The sequence below is a fragment of the Rhinatrema bivittatum genome, chromosome 2 (assembly GCF_901001135.1).
Source record: "Rhinatrema bivittatum chromosome 2, aRhiBiv1.1, whole genome shotgun sequence".
NCBI lineage: Eukaryota > Metazoa > Chordata > Amphibia > Gymnophiona > Rhinatrematidae > Rhinatrema > Rhinatrema bivittatum.
Genome location: NC_042616.1, coordinates 697,533,002 through 697,554,320, shown reverse-complemented (window position 1 = coordinate 697,554,320; position 21,319 = coordinate 697,533,002). Strand labels below are relative to the sequence as shown.

The 21,319-nt window shown below is 46.0% G+C and overlaps 1 protein-coding gene across 1 annotated transcript in view; it reads right to left on the bottom strand.

Moving 5' to 3' along the window:
- Positions 1 to 21,319, bottom strand: part of DECR1 (2,4-dienoyl-CoA reductase 1) — an 81,358-nt gene that overhangs the window by 21,942 nt on the left and 38,097 nt on the right. The window contains exons 5-7 of the mRNA XM_029591630.1: positions 13,703 to 13,850; positions 10,284 to 10,383; positions 1,697 to 1,769 (exon numbers count right to left, since the gene is read on the bottom strand). Of these exons, the coding sequence (XP_029447490.1) occupies positions 1,697 to 1,769; positions 10,284 to 10,383; positions 13,703 to 13,850 (321 nt within the window). The remainder of the gene's footprint in view (positions 1 to 1,696; positions 1,770 to 10,283; positions 10,384 to 13,702; positions 13,851 to 21,319) is intronic.

The following is a 21,319-nucleotide window of genomic DNA, read 5'->3' as shown; positions in this document are numbered from 1 at the left end:
AGAGTGAGCTTTCACCCTGCCTGCCAGCTGAAGGCCTGCCGGCTCGTAGCAGAAGGCAATGCAATCCGCTAGCCAATTGAACAAGGTTTGCTTCCCCACCACTGCTCCCAGTCTACTGGGGTCAAACGACATGAAGAGCTGAAAGGACTGCCTATGGGCTGCTGTATAATCCAAAGAAGGTGGGAAGGATGATGAACTGGTTGATGTTGAAAGCAGTCACCACTGCATACGCATCCCAAATTGCTTTCCACAATTTGGGATGCGTACGCAGTACCACACGATCATGGAAGAACTTCATGTAGGGAGCATACATAACCAGGGCCTGGATCTCACTGACCCTGCAAGCAGAAGTGATCGCCACCAGAAACATGACTTTCCAGGTGAGGAACTTCAGGTCACAGGACTTAAGAGGCTCGAATGGATGCCGCATTAGCCTCGCTAGGACAACGTTGAGATCCACTGGGTAGCTGGAGGCCTAAGCGGGGGCTTTTAGCTGAATGAGGCACCGCATAAAGTGTCCGACAAGACACTGGACCGTAACGGACGCACCAGCGACACCTGTGGCACTGTGCCTCCCTCTTTTTACAGCCTTATTGGAAGCCAGCAGAAGGAGGAAGAGGGAACAGTGATCATTTCAGATCCCCATGAATGAGTCCAAATTCAGCACAGCACCATAGGAGACTAGGAATAAACGTTACTGCCTCTCAGAATACAGGGAGTGTGCACTGTAAGGAGGTCCTGCTGCCGGACTCTTTCAAGGGAACAGAAACTCTGCATCACCCAGCAGTTGACCCATCATTGGAACACAAACCCCAAATGAGTCAGTTCCCAAGGGGGAAGGGAGAATCAGTCCCATCACCCAAAGCACCCCCAAGACTTGGCCTATGCTCCACTGGGAACCTAGGCCTAAAGACTTCCCGGAGCAACTTATGCTCTACAGCAGTAGTTCCCAAACCTGCCCTGGGGGACCCACCAGCCAGCCCGGTTTTCGGGATACCACAATGAAGATGCATGAGAAAATTTGAATGCTATGTAGGCAGGGTATGCAAATTTTATCTCATACATCTTCAATGTGGATATCCTGAACACCAGACTGGATGGGGGTGCTCCAGGACAGGTTTGGGAACCACTGCTCTACCTGGGCCTAAAAACTTTTCCAGGAACAGCCTACACATAGTTGCAACTACAGTTCACATATCTGCACCATCTGCTGGAGACAGAGAAATACTGAAGAGTTGAAGAAAGCACCAGATGCCTATAGATCTTTGAGCTTTTTTTTCTCTTTCTCCATCATCTTTCTCAGGACATTTGTCTGAACTGGTCTGGCATGGACAATATGGAATCTTATTGACCTTTTCAAAAATGAGTGTTTAAGTAGAATCATGAACAAAGAAAAAATAACTGATTCAAAGCACATTATCATAGCTTCTGATAACAAGTATTGGATTCAGTGTTTTTGCACAAAGCTTTCACGTATTTTTTTTTTTAGCATCACATTATATTTATACTAAAGTTGTAAAAGGTATGCATTCCTGTGCAACGACAGTTAAGACACAAATATTTACCTTTAATAATGCTCTGCTTTGCTTCATCATATCCCTTTAAGCATGTCTCTCTCACACATGCCCATATGTTCTTATGACAGAATATGTTCACTGGCCAGTATTATGTACAATAGAGGAGATGTGAAATGTACCTTAGTTTTTATTGGTCCTGGTTGAATCACATTGAATCGCAAGCCATATCTACCCCATTCTGCAGTAAGAGACCTAGAAAATCAGGAAGGTAATATAATTTTAAATATTGAAAAACAAAGAGCATATATACTTAATAGTGGAACTCTTGAAACATTGCTTTTTTGGCAACAATCATATTTTAAAACTGAACATCTTTTTATTTCACAAACTACCTTGAAAACAACAGATTTGTGTATTCTGTTAATAACAGAAGCAGCTAGTAACATTTTTAAAATGTAATTTCAAACCTAAAGACTATTATATAAAGCCATACAATATTTTATGGCACTACCATGACACTTCTGAGTCAAAACATGATGTTCAACTCTCTCTTTTATTAAAAAAGGTATTTGTCTGAAATATGGAGAACAATACTACTATTATTTAACATTTATAAAGCAATACTAGACATAAATAGCATTATATAAAGGAGATAGTCCCTGCTCCATGGAATTTATAATCTAGTCAAGACAAACATACATGACAGCAGAGTTGCTTACCTGTAACAGGTGTTCTCCCAGGACAGCAGGATGTTAATCCTCACATATGAGTGACATCATCAGATGGAGCCCTGGCACGGAATACTGTTGTCAAAGTTTCTAGAACTTTGACTGGCACACTGAGCATGCCCAGCATGCCACTATCCCTGTAGCCACTAGGGTTCCCCCTTCAGTCTCGTTTGAAGCAAAAAGTACGAGCAAAAAATAAAATAAGAAAACATAAACAAACCCAACTCCGCAGGGTGGCAGGCAACTCTGCTTTCTCCCAGAACAAGCAGGATGGTAGTCCTCACATATGGGTGAATAGCAAGCTACAGGTTGCGTCATACGAAATTTGCCATTGGCAAATTTCGTATGACGCAAATTTCGTATGACGAAATTTGCCATTGGCAAATTTGCCATTGGCAAATTTCGTATGATGCAACCTGTAGCTTGTTATTCACCCATATGTGAGGACTACCATCCTGCTTGTTCTGGGAGAAAGCAGAGTTGCCTGCCACCCTGCGGAGTTGGGTTTGTTTATGTTTTCTTATTTTATTTTTCGCTCGTACTTTTTGCTTCAAACGAGACTGAAGGGGGAACCCTAGTGGCTACAGGGATAGTGGCATGCTGGGCATGCTCAGTGTCTCCTCCCCGTGGAGGGGGCGAGACCACCTCCAACACGGAGTACGAGAGCGAGTCAATTGAGTGTTCAGCTTGGAGCCAGTGGGACACCAGAGGTTCATCGATTCTAGAGGATCTTATATTCGAACAGTGTTCAATAACCCGTGTCTTTATCATTCGGGATGTTTTCCCCACGTATAACAATGGACAGGGACATCTTATCACATAGATCACTCCTTTTGTGCAGCAGTTTGATTGGGAATATAGTTTGAACACACATCCTGTCACAGGGTGTGTAAATGTGGTGGCCAATTGTGTGTGCCTGCACATAGTGCAGTGGCCGCACGGAGTGTGTTGTCCGTTTGTTTTAAAGGATAGGATAAAGCATAAACATTGGCAAGTTAAATGTAAGACATTGATAAGACAGGCTAAGAGAGAATTTGAAAAGAAGTTGGCTGTAGAGGCAAAAACTCACAGTAAAAACTTTTTTAAATATATCCGAAGCAGAAAGCCTGTGAGGGAGTCAGTTGGACCGTTAGATGATCGAGGGGTTAAAGGGGCACTTAGGGAAGATAAGGCCATCGCGGAAAGATTAAATGATTTCTTTGCTTCGGTGTTTACTGAAGAGGATGTTGGGGAGGTACCCGTAATGGAGAAGGTTTTCATGGGTAATGATTCAGATGGACTGAATCAAATCACGGTGAACCTAGAAGATGTGGTAGGCCTGATTGACAAACTGAAGAGTAGTAAATCACCTGGACCGGATGGTATACACCCCAGAGTTCTGAAGGAACTAAAAAATGAAATTTCAGACCTATTAGTAAAAATTTGTAACTTATCATTAAAATCATCCATTGTACCTGAAGACTGGAGGATAGCAAATGTAACCCCAATATTTAAAAAGGGCTCCAGGGGCGATCCGGGAAACTACAGACCGGTTAGCCTGACTTCAGTGCCAGGAAAAATAGTGGAAAGTGTTCTAAACATCAAAATCACAGAACATATAGAAAGACATGGTTTAATGGAACAAAGTCAGCATGGCTTTACCCAGGGCAAGTCTTGCCTCACAAATCTGCTTCACTTTTTTGAAGGAGTTAATAAACATGTGGATAAAGGTGAACCGGTAGATATAGTATACTTGGATTTTCAGAAGGCGTTTGACAAAGTTCCTCATGAGAGGCTTCTAGGAAAAGTAAAAAGTCATGGGATAGGTGGCGATGTCCTTTCGTGGATTGCAAACTGGCTAAAAGACAGGAAACAGAGAGTAGGATTAAATGGGCAATTTTCTCAGTGGAAGGGAGTGGACAGTGGAGTGCCTCAGGGATCTGTATTGGGACCCTTACTGTTCAATATATTTATAAATGATCTGGAAAGAAATACGACGAGTGAGATAATCAAATTTGCAGATGACACAAAATTGTGCAGAGTAGTTAAATCACAAGCAGATTGTGATAAATTGCAGGAAGACCTTGTGAGACTGGAAAATTGGGCATCCAAATGGCAGATGAAATTTAATGTGGATAAGTGCAAGGTGATGCATATAGGGAAAAATAACCCATGCTATAATTACACGATGTTGGGTTCCATATTAGGTGCTACAACCCAAGAAAGAGATCTAGGTGTCATAGTGGATAACACATTGAAATCGTCGGTTCAGTGTGCTGCGGCAGTCAAAAAAGCAAACAGAATGTTGGGAATTATTAGAAAAGGAATGATGAATAAAACGGAAAATGTCATAATGCTTCTGTATCGCTCCATGGTGAGACCGCACCTTGAATACTGTGTACAATTCTGGTCGCCGCATCTCAAAAAAGATATAATTGCGATGGAGAAGGTACAGAGAAGGGCTACCAAAATGATAAGGGGAATGGAACAACTCCCCTATGAGGAAAGACTAAAGAGGTTAGGACTTTTCAGCTTGGAGAAGAGACGACTGAGGGGGGATATGATAGAGGTGTTTAAAATCATGAGAGGTCTAGAACGGGTAGATGTGAATCGGTTATTTACTCTTTCGGATAGTAGAAGGACTAGGGGACACTCCATGAATTTAGCATGGGGCACATTTAAAACTAATCGGAGAAAGTTCTTTTTTACTCAACGCACAATTAAACTCTGGAATTTGTTGCCAGAGAATGTGGTTCGTGCAGTTAGTATAGCTGTGTTTAAAAAAGGATTGGATAAGTTCTTGGAGGAGAAGTCCATTACCTGCTATTAAGTTCACTTAGAGAATAGCCACTGCCATTAGCAATGGTTACATGGAATAGACTTAGTTTTTGGGTACTTGCCAGGTTCTTATGGCCTGGATTGGCCACTGTTGGAAACAGGATGCTGGGCTTGATGGACCCCTGGTCTGACCCAGTATGGCATTTTCTTATGTTCTTATGTTCTTAAACAAATAGACCCATCCACTGCCAGTTGCACCAGATCCACAAACCATGGATGTTAAGGACACTCTGGTGCTACCAGGATCACTTGTCCCTGATATTGCTTGATTTGACGCAACACCCGATCTACAAGTGGCCACGGAGGTACATAGAAGTAGCCTCGCTGGCCACGGCTGAACTAGGGCGTCTATCCATGTGGAGCCAAATTCCCTCCAGCAGCTGAGAAACCTGGTTGCCTTGGCATTCTTTCTTGTTGCCATGAGATCGAATTGGGGTTCGCTCCACCTGTGTCGAAGGAGCACAAAGGTCTCCGCTGACAACTCCCATTCTCCTGGGACCAGTTGTTGCCTGCTGAGATAGCAGGCATGGACAATGTGCAGACAGACTATGTGAGACGCTGCCAGAGCTGCTAGATGAAGCTCTGCCACTCGAAGAGCTCGTGAACCTCCTGAGCCAGACAACTTTTCGTTCTGTCCTGCCGATTGATATAGGCCACCGTCGTTGCATCATCTGGGAACATATGAACTTCCCGTCCCTGAATCTGAAGGAAAAAGAACAAGAGCACCCTCTGAACTGCCCTTGTCTCCAGATGGTTGATGGACCAGGAAGCTTCCACCGGGGACCACTGCCCTTGGGCCACCGATCCTTGACACACTGCTCCCCAGCCACTGAGACTGGCATCCTTGATCACCACCACCCAATCTGGAACCTCCAGATCCACTCCCTTCTCCAAATTGGACTGCAGTAGCCACCATGAGAAAATATATATGGCCTCTTCCTGGAGCAGCAATGGCACTTGAAACTCCTCTGACATCAGATTCCAACAGGATAGGAGAGCTTTCTGTAAGCGACACATGTGCACAAAGGCCCATGGCACCAGATCTAGCATAGACGCCATGGACCCTAGTACCTGTATATAATCCCAGACCTTGGGAACCGGCAAATCCCTCAGACAAACCACTTACGACTGCAATTTGAGAATCCTTTCCGTGGTGAGAACACCTTGCCCACCAGGGTGTTGAATCTCACACCCAGATAGTCCAAGGACTGAGACGGGACCATCTGACTCTTTACCCGGTTTATCACCCAGCCTAGGGACTTCAAGCACTCTGTCACTCGCCGAATGGAAGCGAAACACTCTGCTTCAGACTTTGTTCAAATGAGCCAATCGTTGAGATAAGGATGAACCAGTAACCTCTCTCTTCTGAAGGCCGCCACCACTACTACCATCGCCTTTATGAACATTCTCAGTTCCATAGCCAATCCAAAGGGCAGGGCTCAAAACTGAAAATGTTCTCCCAGCACCATGAATCAAAGAAATCTCTGATGATCTGTCTTGATGGAAATATGGAGATATGCCTCCATCAGATCGAGAGAGGTCAGGAACTCCCCTTTGCACACCGTCGCAATCACTGTTCACAATGTTTCCATTCGGAAATGTGGAACATGCAATGTCGCATTAACCCTTTGGAGATCCATAGTGGGCCGAAATGAGCCCTCCTTCCTGAGAACCACGAAGTACATGGAATACCTTCCCTGACTATGCTCCACAAGCGGCACAGAGAGGATGGCTTCAAATCACTGCAGGCGAGGCAGAATGTCCCACACCGCCGCTTGCTTGGTGGGCGAAGTGCAATGGGACTCTACAAGACCTCCTTGAGGGGTCCAGAAATTAAGAACATAAGAAATTGCCATGCTGGGTCAGACCAAGGGACCATCAAGCCCAGCATCCTGTTTCCAACAGGCCAAACCAGGCCACAAGAACCTGGCAATTATCCAAACACTAAGAAGATCCCACGCACAGTCTTTTTACTTCCAGCACCCACTGGTCCAAAGTAATTCTGGTCCACTCCTCGTAAAAACGGGACAACCTGCTTCCTACAACCACAAAGGAGGAGCGGACCAGCCCGCCTTCATTGGGCAGACTTGGCACCTCCGGACCCTTGTCTGGAACCCTCTCTGGCTGATCTATGGGTCCGCCAAAAGGACTGCTGCCTTCCAGAACCTTGCTTCTGTGAAGAACTGAACTAATTTCTGCTGGCACTAAATCTCATCTCATGGAAACGAGAATGAGACAGAAAGGACTTTTTAGTGTTCCCCTTAGAGTCTTCCAGATGCTTCATCAGCTTCTCCAGGTCCTCACCAAACAACAACTGCCCCTTAAAAGGGAGATTAGCAAGTTGCGCCTTTGACCAAACATCCGCTGACCAACTGTGTAGCCACAGAAGCCTTCGTGCGGACACCATGTTCCTAGCCAAAGTGCGAAGCAAATCATAGAGGGCATCCGCCACATAAGTCACACCCACGTCCAGGTGAGCATCTTGGCCAGCAGCCCCTGGGGTACCTCTGGCGGACTCCTGCACCTTCTGCACCGCACAAACAAGCCCTCTGCATAAGGCTGACGCAGACTATAGCCCTCAGGCTCAGAGCAGAGATCTCAAACAGCCTCTTCAACAGGCTCTTCAGCTTTCGATCCTGGACATCCTTCAAAGCCACCGACCCTGCCACCAGAATGGTCATCTTCTTAGTTACTGCTGATACCACTGCATCTACCTTCAGCAACTTCCACATCTCTCAGGCAGGGGGTACAACCTGGCCATAGCCCTGGTCACCTTCAATCAGACTTCTGGGTATTCCCACTCCCAGTCAATTAATTTCTTTACCTGCTTCGGCAAGGGGAATATCCTCAGTGGTCCACACAGCCCCTCCAACACCGGGCTGACCCCCTCTTGTCCGAGCTCTCCTGCCTGAGTCACCTTAATCCCCAGTTCCTCCAGAACTGAGGGATAATTGGTCGCAATTCATTCTTATGAAATAACCTAACAACCCTGTGGTCATCCCCATCTGTCAAAGGGACTTCATCTGTATCTGGGTCCCCCAGTGACCCAGTCCCAAGATCTGTGACCTGATCAGCGCCCTGATCCTCCTGTGGCCTTTGCAGATCATTGCCCCTCGGATCAGCACCCTTAGAATCCTCAGAGGGGGATGAGGGGCTATTGTGCACAGAGCAAGAAAGGGAGCTTGGGGTGATAGTGGCTAGCGATCTGAGGACAGTGAAGCAATGTGACAAGGCGATAGCTAAAGCCAGAAGAATGCTGGGCTGCATAGAGAGGAATAATCAGTAAAAGGAGGTAATAATCCCCTTGTATAGGTCATTGGTGAGGCCTCACCTGGAGTATTTTGTTCAGTTCTGGAGACCATAATTCAAAAGGGATAGAGACAAGATGGAGGCAGTCCAGAGAAGGGCAGCAAAAATGGATCAGAGAATGAAGATCTTAAATATGTATATCCTGAAAGAGAAGAGGTGCAGGGGAGGATATGATACAGACCTTCAGATACCTGAAAGGTTTTAATGATGCACAATCGACAAACCTTTTCTGTTGGATAGAAATCAATAGAATTAGGAGGCATATAATGAAACTCCAGGGAGGATGACTCAGAACCAATGTCAGAAAATATTTCTTCACAGAGAGGGTGGTGGATGCCTGGAATGCCTTTCTGGGGGAGGTGGTGAAGACTAAATCAATGAAAGATTTCAAAGGGGCAAGGGATAAAAACTGTGGATTCCTAAAGGTTAGAGGATGGCAATGAAGAAAAGAGTGAATGGGCTAACTTGCTGGTGTGGCGGTTACTACCCTTAACCAATAAGCCTGATACTTCTGATGCAACTCTAACATTGCTCTCTGCTTCAAGGGAAGGGAGGAAAGAGGAAAAGGGGAATTAGATAAATGATGGAAATGAAGAAAAGTGCATGGGATAACTTGCTGGTATGGCGGTTACTACTCTTAACCGATAAGTCTTCATACTTTTGATGCAACTCCATCATTCTCTCTGCTTCAACGGCAAGAGGTGATGGGGAATTGGACTCAAACAGCAATCAACAAGACCCCTGGCTTGATGGTCTGGGAAGCTGTTAGGTATGGGGGGAATTGTTTGGTGCGGCAGATGCTACCATAAGCTTGCTGGGCAGACTGGATGGACCATTTGGTCCTTTTCTGCCGTCATATCTATGTTTACTTCTAAATAAATAAGTGGATGAATAAATACCAATCATTAATTCAAATTGATCATGTTATGATCACTATTGCCAACTGGCCCCATCACCTTTACCTCTCTCACCAATCCTGCATTTCACTGAGAATTAGATGTAAAATAGCTCCTTCTAATTTACCAGAGATAGAGTTATGACTGTGTTCACTGAGAAAACCATAACTTGACACACTTTTGTAATGTCATTTCATCAAAAATACCAATTATACTACACATGTAAGTAAGAGACAGAGCACTGTCATTGGCAGGACCCATATTATGGAACACCATGCCCCTGGAGTTAAGATTACAAAGTAACAACAAAACCTTTAGAAAAAATTTAAAAACCTGGCTCTTCAAACAAGCTTATCAAAAAGAGAAAGGTGAATAATACCCTGGGTAAAGCAGGTACAAACAATGGAACAACAAACAAACATAATCAATATTGTGTATAATTTTATTTGATATTTTAGTTTGAGTTTCATTTTGAGTTCTTCCATTAAGGATAAAAGTACAATAATAAAGCTAATCTCGTATCCTAAACTGTTATGAGGAGAAATGGACATGATTTATTACTCACCAATTTTATTATTTACAAACTATGTTACCGATCATGAAGGGCACCTGTGTAACTTAATATACTATAGCATCATTTTTTTTTATGTGCCTTAATGTAAACCGTTGTGACGGTACAGAAAAATGTTAAAATAAATAAATAAACATAACATTTATGAGAAACACAGAACGAAGGATAGATAGGAATAGCACAAAGATAAGGATACAAAGGAGATAGGTAAAGTAGGAAAGAGGAACAAAAAAGGAATAATGCTAAAAGGGAAAATACTTCAGAGGCAAGAGTAACAAAAGGGGTAAAAAGAATAAGGAAGAAGAAGGGCTGAAGGGGGAAGGTACAAAATAAGAAAAGCACATTTTTTTATGTATTACATTTCCCAAAGGAACATATTCTAATCATTTGTATGCCATATGACTGTGTCATTTACTATTCAAAGCAATTATGTTTCTCTACTCACTTGCACATAGCTTCTACACCTGCTTTGGCAGAGGCACTTGGTACTACAAATCCAGATCCACTTTCTGCATAGATCGTTGTAATTGCCAGGAATGCTGCTCCTGCAAATCACAAGTGAATTACAAAAAAAAAAACCAAGTAAAACATAGAAGAACCATATAGTAGTACAGTAAGCATAAATATAAACTGTGGGTATAAATTGAATCAATAAAAAAGAAAACCGATGACATAATAGAGAAGTGGTCTATGGAAAGGATATCAAAAGGATGCCAGTCTGCACCTTAAATCCTATGAGTGTTAAGGACCTTAACATGTATAACCAAAAGGAAAGGATAGCGAAGGGTGACTATGGTAGAAACAGTATTTATACCTTTAAGGTATTTGAATGTACAAGTAGCAAATCTTTTTTAGTGGAAAAGAAGATCTAGGAAAATAGGTCATGATACGAGCCTTAGAGGAGTAACACTCCAGAACAATATTAGAAATATTTCTTCAAGGAAAGGGTGATGGATGCATGAAAATTTCCCAGTGGAAGTGATTCAGACAAAAATGGTAACAGAATTCAAGAAGACATGGGGTAAGCACAGAGGACCCTTAGTTGTGAAGGCGTGAAAGGAAAGCCACAGATCAACTGGTAACTCTAGTATTACATCAGGAAATAAAATGGGCAGATAATGTCTGTGAGCCTTGTTTTTTCATTAACCTTGTAACTCATATCTGTACTTCTTATATTATCTGTTTACATTGTTTATATTTTTTGTTTTATATGATACTAGCCGTTAAGCCTGTAACAACGGGCTACATTTAAAAAAAATTTTCAGTTCATTTCCTTCCCCCTCATTCTCCTTCCCACTCCCTCCCCCTCATTCTCCCTTCCCATTCTCCCTTCCACTCCCTCTCACCTATCTCCTCTAGTCTCCCTCCCTCTCACTCTCTTCTCCCTCCCCTCATTCTCTCCTCCCTCCCCCTCCCCTCACTCTCTCCTCCCTCCCTCCCTCAGTCACTCCCCTTCTCTCAATCCCCTCCCCTTTCAGCTCATCCACAACCCCTTCCCTCGGATGGCGCAGACAGAAGATCTCCGGGGGGGGGGGCCCTCCCTCGCGCTCGCCGCCGCCACCACTACTGCTCCTCCCAGTGCCATTTTTTTTTCCTGCACGCTCCGCTCTGACCGATGTGCTCGCATGCGCGGTAGAGCTGCTCTCTACTGCGCATTTGCGGCACGTCGGTCAGGGCTCCTTTATCTAGTAGATTATTTATTGTTTGGACCATTTATATTTATGATTTTAGTTATAAACAAAGTAAAGTTGTTTACCTGTAACCTGGATTTGGCAATAGGCACACTAGGCCTGTGCCTAGGATGGCAAAACTCTGGGGGGGGGGGGGGGGGGGAGGCAGCAGGCCAGGTGAAGATTTACAGACTTCCAGCTCTGCTGAATTTCACTCAGCAGAGAACAGGAGAGGAGGGGTGAGGCTGAAAGGGCAGAGAAAACTGCTCTACTCCCTATTCCAGCCTCCACTGCCCCACACTCCCTCCCCACTCCATCCAGAGACTAAAACAAAGCTACTCTGCTACCTAATCCAGCCCATCCCTCCGTGTCATGAAAGGAGGAGGTGAGCAGGGACAGCAGAGAAAAGAAGACTGTGCCTTAGACCTTCTGCTCTGTTCCCTGTCCAGGGGAAGGGAAGGGGTGACAGCATCACTGGTGCCTACAGGTGGCAAAGTCCTAAATCCTTCACTGATCTTAGGAGGGCTATCGACATGGCCGTGGCTCTGATACTGGCCTTATAGATTCAGACCTGCCTAGGCATAACAGGAGTTGCAATCTGCTAATCAATTAGAAAGAGTGCATTTGGCAACAGCAATTCCAGGTTTGCTGTTGTCAAACAAAATAAAAAGCTGGACATTCCATATAGAAGACTAAGACTCTCTTTCAATCCAGATTCTGCAACATCCATTCACTTTTGTCGACATGTCGTCTGGGAAAAAAATGCTGAAAGAATGATTCACTGGGTAAAGTGGAAGTCCAACACTACTTTAGGCAGGAACTTGGTATGCATGCACAGAATATGGTCAATAAGTCATTAGGGTCTGGAGCACAAAGACTCTCAGGCCAATCTAATAAAGCAGAGCAGAAAATGAGCGCTCAGTGCTGAGCGCCCACTTTCCTAACGCATGACCAGCCATCTCTCCTGGGCACAAGATCGAATATTTAAATGAGGGGTTGCACAGCCACAGGTTAGGAAAATGGACGATCCGATATTAAGTTTATATTATTATTATTATTTTTAAGATTATTTAAGCAAGCATTCCAAAATAATCTACTAGATATCGCTGCCAACTGTAAATAATACCTGCAATCCTTGGTCTCAAAATTTGTCACTTGTAAATAGTAGTATTTTATTATGCTATCTGTAAACAATAGTTGCAATATTCTGTTATTAACTCTGCTTCCCCCTCTCTATGTTGTATTCCCCTGTTTAATGTACCTTCTCTCTTGTTCCTGAGTTACATGTAAACAGATATGATGTTCCCACTAATACCGGTATATAAAAACTTTAAATAAATAAATAAGTAAGTTGGAGGAAGTACAGTAAAGCACTATTTACTGCTTTTCTGTACACTTTTTTGGGCTGCTCAGAAATTAACGCCTGCTCTGGGCAAGCATTAATTTCTGAAGGTAAAAATGTGCGGGTTGGGTGCACAATTTTTTTAATGGAGGGAAAATAGCTAATAGTCTCAACAACATGCATTTGCTGAGCGCTATTTGTTTTGCAGGGGGTTGGATGCACGTTTTGGATGAGCTAATTCCCTTATGGAATAAGGGGAGGGATGCGTCCCAAACCCACGTCCAACCGCGTGTTAAACAGTGCGCTCAGCTGGGTACACTGTATTAGATCGGCCTGTCTGTGTGCTGAAGCGAGCACCACCAAAAATATGACTTTCCTCATCAGTTATTTCAGCTCATAAGAGTACAGCAGTTGAAAGAGAGAGTTTTCATCAGCTTGGTCAATTCACACTGATGTCAGTTCTAACAATGAGGTCCATAGTCGGGATGACTCATTGATATCAGTCCATCAAAATGGTTACATCCCAGCTGACTAACTCAATCATTCACACTATAAAGTACATTCACATTATAAAACAGTCCAAGGGAAATCTTATTACACAGTTGTAGCTAATCCAGTTACAAAATGAACTGCCAATTATGTCAAATATCATCTAAAATATACATAAAACATTTAAAATTATCAGTGCATCAAACATTTCATTTTTGATGCAGTGTACTCAGAGGTTTAAGATATGGAAAGTGTAATAAACTGACAATAAAAAACAATCAAATGCTCTTATAAAAACGCCATGAGTATTACATTTAAAGGAAATGATTATATTACAATTTGTTTAATATCCATTTCACTTACCTTTCTTTGCATTTATTAGTTCCCGGCCAATCTCCAGGGTCACATTGGCAGTGCCATTAAGAACAATGTCCGTTATGGTCTTCCAGGCATTAGCTGAAAGACGTTCAGAAGGAGAAATAAAGTTGCCTGCTGCATTGTTTATTACAACCTAAGCAATCAAGAAAGAAAAAAAATTACACATGCAAAATTTGTTACTATAAGAAAATTATTCCTTACCTGCTAATTTTCGTTTCTGTAGTACCATGGATCAGTCCAGACGGTGGGTTATGTCCCCCGTTCAGCAGATGGAGTCAGAAAAAAGCTTCAGAGGGTGCTGCCTCATAAACCAGTGCACCCTCTGTGAGTCCTCAGTATAGAGAATATCAAAGCCATAGACAGAGAAGGATGGATCAAGCTACACAACCACAGATGACTCTGAATAAAAATATATAGAACAGATACCAAAAACTCGTGCCAAAAAGTGAACTTGCAAAAAGAACTGTGAAAAACAGCCCCTTAAACATAGAGGTTAACACCTGAATAGATTAAACAGATTAGCGAAGTCAGAAGGGAAGTCGAGCAGTAAACCACAATCTCCAAAAATTCTTAGGGAGGGCGTCTGTACTGATCCATGGTACTACAGGAACGAAAATTAGCAGGTAAGGAATAATTTTCTTTTCCCTGTACGTACCAGGATCAGTCCAGATGGTGGGATGTACCAAAGCTTCCCTACATAGGGTGGGCCCCTGAAAGCCCTGCTCGAATGACACTGTTGCCAAAGTAACCGGAGGTCGGCGACTGGAGATTTAAGCGATAGTGCCTTGCAAATGTATGCAATGATTTCCAGGTCGCCGCACGGCAGATCTCCTGAGAGGAGACAGCCTGGCTTTCCGCCCAGGACGCCGCCTGAGATTGAAGAGAATGTGCTTTGATCCCCAGAGGGGGTTGTCTACCCGCCCCAATATATCCCGCTACAATCGCCTCCTTGAGCCATCGAGCGATCGCTGTCTTCGTCGCCTTGTAGCCTTTCTTTGGGCCAGACCATAGGACAAACAGATGGTCTGAAAGACGAAATTCGTTGGTGACCTCCAGGTAACGAATCAGTATGCGCTTAACATCAAGTTTTCGGAGATCCCGTGAATCATCATTAGAGAAGAACGGAAGTTCTACCGTCTGATTCAAATGAAATGCAGAAACCACCTTGGGCAGGAACGAGGGAACTGTGTGCAAGGAGACCCCAGAGTCAGTAAAACAGAGGTAAGGCTCCCTGCATGACAGCGCTTGTAGCTCGGATACCCTGCGGGCAGAACAAATGGCCACCAGAAAGACAGTCTTGAGAGTGAGGTCTTTGAGAGTGGAGGAGGGCAGAGGTTCGAAAGGGAGGTCCGCCCTAGATCCTGAGAACTAAGATGAAGTTCCAGGAGGGATAAGGGTTCTGTACCGGGGGCCTCAAATGTTTCACCCCTTTGAGGCACCGGACGATGTCAGGGTGAGAGGAAAGTGGAAGATGTTCCTGCAGGTGGTCCAGGGATCCGAGAGCAGAGACTTGGACCCTCAAGGAGTTGTAAGCGAGGCCCTTCTCCAAACCGTCCTGAAGGAACGCAAGGATCTGAGGCACGGAAGCCGATCTTGGCCGTGCGGACTGAGAGGTGCACCAGGATTCGAAAACCTTCCAGACTCGTACATAAGCGATGGAGGTTGATGTTTTCCTAGCCTTTAGGAGGGTCGTGACTACAGCCTCCGGGTATCCCCGGCGTCTGAGTCGCCGCCTTTCAAAAGCCAGGCCGCAAGACAGAAGCGTTCTGCCTGGTCGAAAATACTGGACCTTGGTGCAGTAGGCACGGCAGGTGGCCCAGGCATAGAGGGCCGTCCACCGCGAGGTTGATCAAGTCCGTGAACCAAGGACGGCGTGGCCATTCTGATGCCACCAGGATCACCGGACCCTGGTGGACCTCTATTCTCTGGAGAACCTTGCCCACTAGTGGCCACGGGGGGAAACACTTAAGAGTAGGATATGATGTGGCCAAGGACCAGCATGTCCACGCCTTCTGCGCCGTGTTCCCTTCTGCGACTGAAGAATCGTGGTGCTTTGCTGTTGGGAAAAGTGGCTATGAGATCTATGTGAGGGGTCCTCCAACGATGAATGAGAAGCTGCATCGCCTCCTCGGAGAGTTCCCACTCCCCAGGATCCAAACGTTGTCGACTCAGGAAGTCCGCCTGAATGTTGTCCACGCCTGCAATATGGGAGGCTGCAAGGTGAGAGAGATGAATCTCTGCCCACGACATCAAGCGGTCCATTTCCAACAAGACATGTAGACTCCTCGTGCCCCCCTGTCAGTCGATGTACGCTACTGTGGTCGCATTGTCCGAGAGGATCCTGACCACCCGATGCCACACGAGAGGAAGAAAACGTTCCAGTGTCAGATGTACTGCTCTCGTTTCCAGGCGGTTTGATTGGCCATGCTGCTTGAGACTGTGTCCACAGTCCCTGTGCTGAACTCGTCTGGCACACTGCCCCCCAGCTGACTAGGCTGGCATCCATGGTGACCACCATCCAGTCTGGAATTTCCAGGGGTATGCCCTGTGCCAAGTGGAGCGGGTCTATCCACCAAAGCAGGCTGTCTCTGATGAGCTGCGGGAGTGGGAGGACGAGCTGGTACTCCTGCGACACCAGTTTCCAGCGAGAGAGTAACTCTTTCTGTAACGGGCTCATATGTGCAAACACCCAAGGTACTAGATCGATAGTGGATGTCATGGATCCCAGGACCTGTAGGTAATCCCAGGCTGTGGGAGAGGGGAGACAAGAGAAGCGATGAACCTGCTCCCGGAGTGACTGGGCTCGATCCAGTCACAGGAAGACCTTGCCCCTGGCTGTGTCGAAGCGTGCACCCAGGAAATCCAAAGACTGTGACGGAATAAGACTGCTCTTGGCGAAGTTGACAACCCAACCAAGGGTTTGAAGAAGCTGCACCAACCAGGTGACCGCTGTATGACCCTGTGTCAGTGTCTTTGCTGGGATGAGCCAATCGTCCAGATATGGGTGAACTAGAATCCCTTCGTGTCAAAGAGTTTCCGCCACAACCACCATTACCTTCGTGAATTTTCGGTGGCAGTCGCCAGACCAAACGGGAGGGCTTGGAATTGAAAATGCTGACCCAGGATCTTGAAGCGGAGAAAATGCTGGTGCACTTTGAGGATGGGGATGTGAAGATAAGCCTCCGTCAGGTCCAGTGAAGCAAGAAATTCCCCCCGATGAACTGCCGTGATCACAGAGCGTAAAGTCTCCATCCGAAAGTGAAGGACCTTGAGGGACTTATTGACCACCTTGAGATCCAAGATCGGACGGAAGGATCCCTCCCTCTTGGGAACCACAAAGTAGACTGAATAGTGTCCTGAGGCCCACCTCTTCAGGAGGTACTGGAATGATGGCCCCAAGAGCTAGGAGTCTATCGCGAGTCTGCCCTACAATGAGCTGCTTGTAAAGTGGTCCGCAGGGAGAGAAGAGAAACCTGTCTCTTGGGGGTCGAACAAAATCCAATGCGTAACCGCGCTTTAGGATGTCTAGAATCCACTGATCAGAGGTGATCCGGACCCACTCCTCATAGAAAAGAGAGATTCGCCCCCCAATCCTGGGGTTCGAGGAGTGGGTCTGGCATCATTGAGAGGACTTGGAGGGAGCCCCTTGGGCCACCCCGTCCCTAAGTTGGTCTGCAGCCTCGAAAGTAACGAGTCCATGACTGAGATCTGGAAGAGGGCATCCGAGGCATCATCTGTCTGGTGGTGCGGGAATGGCGCTGTGTGCGAAACTGACTTCTAGAAGGATTAAATGATCTAGAGGATCGCGGTCGGTCCTCAGGCAGGCGATGTACCGCATTCTCATCGAGTGACTTGATGATCTGGTCCAAATCATCCCCGAAGAGAAATTTGCCCTTGAAATGAAGAGATCCTAACTGTGACTTGGATGTGGAGTCTGCCGACCAGTTGCGGAGGCAGAGAAGATGTCGCGCTGAGACTACTGAGACCATTGACCTTGCCAGAACTCGTAGTAGGTCGTACAGAGCATCCACTCCATAGGCTATAACCATCTCTAGAAGGTCTGCCTGATTTGCTTCCTCTGGCGGTAGCTCCTGAGGTAAGTAGTTGTACCAAGCGAAGCCCCGCTCTTTGCGAGAGCAAGCTACAGATGGCCGCTCGGACACCCAGTGCGGAAACCTCAAATACCCTTTTGAGGTAGACTTCCAGCTTCCTGTCCTGCAGATCCCGCAGGGCCGTGCCTCCCGTGACCGGAATAGTCATTCGCTTTGTGACAGCGTACGACTATTCCACGGAGTTGACCTTCGGAACCTTAAGAAGATCTAAGAATTCCTCAGGAAGAGGGTATAGTTTATCCATTGCCCTGCTGACCTTCAGTGAGGCTTCGGGCGCATCCCATTCTCTAACTAACAGTTGCAGGAAGGTAGGATGGGTAGGGAAGGCCCATGACGGAGGGCGAAGGCCCGCCAACACTGGGTCCCCCTTCTTTCCCGAGGTAGAGGGTCCCGGTGGATCCTGGGGAACCTTGATGTCTAACTCTTGAAGGATATGTGGAATGAGAGGTCCAACTCATTCCTCTTTAAGATCCATAGCACCCTCGGGTTGTCCCCTTCCATCTGTGCAGTGAGCAGTAGGTCATCCAGGCCAAGCAGGGGATCATCTAGTCCAGTGCCTGGGGCTGGGTCAAACCCTCCCCCCCCCCACAGGGGGAAGTGCGAGACGCACCCGGGAGTTCCCTTGAGGGGCTCCTGGTGCCCTCCCCCCCACTGGGTCCTGGGCTTCCTGGAGGACTCCGTCCGGAGTATCAGCTGCCCTGGGAACTTTGGGAGGCGGGGGTCCTGTTGAGGGATCCGGAGGCTGGGTCATTCTTGCTAGATAAGCATTGTTCATAAGTAGGACAAAGTCTGTGGTAAACGGCAGAGGGCCGGGGGGGGGGGGGGGGGGGGAAAGACAGAAGGAGTCCCAGGCTGAACCGGAGTTAGAACCGGTGGTTGTATGTCCGAAAAATCCTCCAGCTCTTCCCCCTCGGGCAACGGCATGGCTGGCTCTGGGACCAAAATGGCGGCCGTTCCCACGCGAAGCGGCATCAGAGCTGGTCCCTGTTTGTGAAGGCGCGCTTGATCGCGTGAAGGAGGACAACCCGCCGGCTGTGAGGTGCCCTCCCCACCAGGGAGGCACCTCGTACATATCCCCTCGCGGGAGAGCCTCGATCCCGGCTCCCCACATGCTGAGCATCAAAGCGCTCTCGGCATGAGAGCAAGAAGAGGAGGGGGGAGGGAAGCCGTGAGGAAGGCCAGAAAGTGCCGCGGGCAGCGGGAAAACACCTCCGCTTCTAAACACCGACCCCGATTCACAAGCGTGCCGGCAGAGGAATGTTACCTCTCTGCGGTCAGCAGCCCCAAGGAATGCGCGTCTAGGGGCCGTGGGTCGAGCCACGGCAGGGGGAGAGAGGTTGAAACCTTCAACGTTCACCCCCAGGAAAGCCGGTTTGAAGAAATCTGAAAGAAGGGAATAAAATCACAAGAACTTATCCGACAGTGAAGAAGGGAAGAAAGAGACCAGACCAAGGGAAAGACAGAACTGTCTGCAAGTTGAGAGAAAATAATATGTTGCTCTTTTTTTTTTTTTTTTTTTTAAATAACTTGATCCATCCAATCAAAAGAACAGAAGAGAAAGGAGAAAGAATAAATCTTTCTTCAAACCAGGGGAAGCCAAGGTTCCCCTACTCCTATCTGCTGCAGTCAGAAAGATACTGAGGACTCACAGAGGGTGCACTGGTTTATGAGACAGCACCTTCCGAAGCTTTGTTCTGACTCCATCTGCTGGACGGGGGACATAACCCACCGTCTGGACTGATCCTGGTACGTACAGGGAACTGAAAATTAGCATCATATAGACCAGGTGTCCCCAAACTACATATCAAGAGCCAGATACAGCACTAGACTGAATTTCCTCCAGCCTCTGGCAGCAACAGCAGAGTGAACTTGATTTAGCCTGCAGCAGTGATGACAGAAGGATCTTTACCTGGACTGCAGTAGCAGTGATGAAGTACATACCTCCTTTACCACCAGTTCAGATACTTGAAGTAGCAGCAAGTCAGAGTGGCAGGGGCAGGGTATGATGGTACAAAGCCATCACCGATTGGCTATTATGAATTGCTGCCACTAGTGCTGCTTGTACAGGTGGAGTCACTTGTGCTGAAGACAGGGAGAGAAACTGCAGCACGGCTATAAGGATGTTTTGGCTGCTGTGGAGGGCGGTGCAGGCCATGGTGGAGGAAGGCCCTGGCAGAAACCAAGCTGTGGGCTCTACGTGGTTACCAGGAAGAGTCAGAAAGGATGGTGGTTCCCAGAGCTTTCAACCATGCTGCCATCTCTTTGATGTTGTGGAGAAGGGAGCATGAACACCATTCCCAAAGAATGCAGCCTTTGGAAGCACAGAAATCCTCATTATTATAACCAAATACCAAGTCCAAGTTCCTCTCCCTGGATTAGGATCTTCAGTGGGAATTGTTTTGCTCATTCCATGAATCTGGCATATTGCAAGAGAGGGAAGTGAGAGGAGGAGAAAAGAGATAAAGGGTGAAGCAAAGGGATGAGAAATGGGCAGGAAGTAGAGGGAGATATGAGTGAAAGAGTGCGTATACACACACACATACACACACCACCATGCCATCTATACACCTTCTCCACCTCCTATTTTCCTAGGCAGACAGCTAATTGGAAAGGGAGGGAGGCAGGGCGCAAGGTTGCTGGGGATGTGGCAAGGTTGCTAAATTTGCAGAAATCTAGAAATATTATTACTGACACTATCTTCCACATCCTTATATCCCTGGGAACCCTGCCTGCCTGTTTCCACAGCATCCAAATACCTTTAAGAGCATACTGGTTTGCAATAAACATACTATCTGGAACAATCTGTCATTTGTAATCCACACAAATCTGCTGACTTTTTAAGGGATTGAATACTTTTGCAAGCCATTGTATAACAAAGTGGTGTACACTAAAATAATCAAATATGAATATCTAGCAATTATCAAATATAATCCATAAAGATATCCTATGATGCCCGTTTCATTTGTACTTTGGTTGCCCTTTGTAGTGTTCAATAAGCTTAGTGGTGTGTATGCTTCAGTGTGGACTGTGAATGCCTGTCCAGCAGTTAGGTCTTGAGTGTGAGTACTTGTGTGGTTAGGACCAGCTTTAGATTTTAGCAGTTTTAAGCAAAACTGGGGCCACTGTTATTGGCATAAGCCTCTGTTGTCACTGAAAATTCAACTTGGACCTAGCTACTGTCTTTCAAATAAGAAAGAAAAAAAAGTATTTGTCTTTAAAAGGGTTGCCTTAATTTTGACACAAATTCAGTTTTCAGATATCTCTGGATATGTAGCCTAGAAACATAGAAATGACATAGAAACAGAAATGACGGCAGAAGAAGACCAAACGGCCCATCCAGTCTGCCCAGCAAGCTTCACACATTTTTTCTCTCATACTTATACATTTTTTCTCTCATACTTATTTATTAATCACTTTCTCTCATACTTTATTTATTAATCACTTTCTAATTTTATAATAAAATCTCCAAAGTGATGTATACTTATGGTGA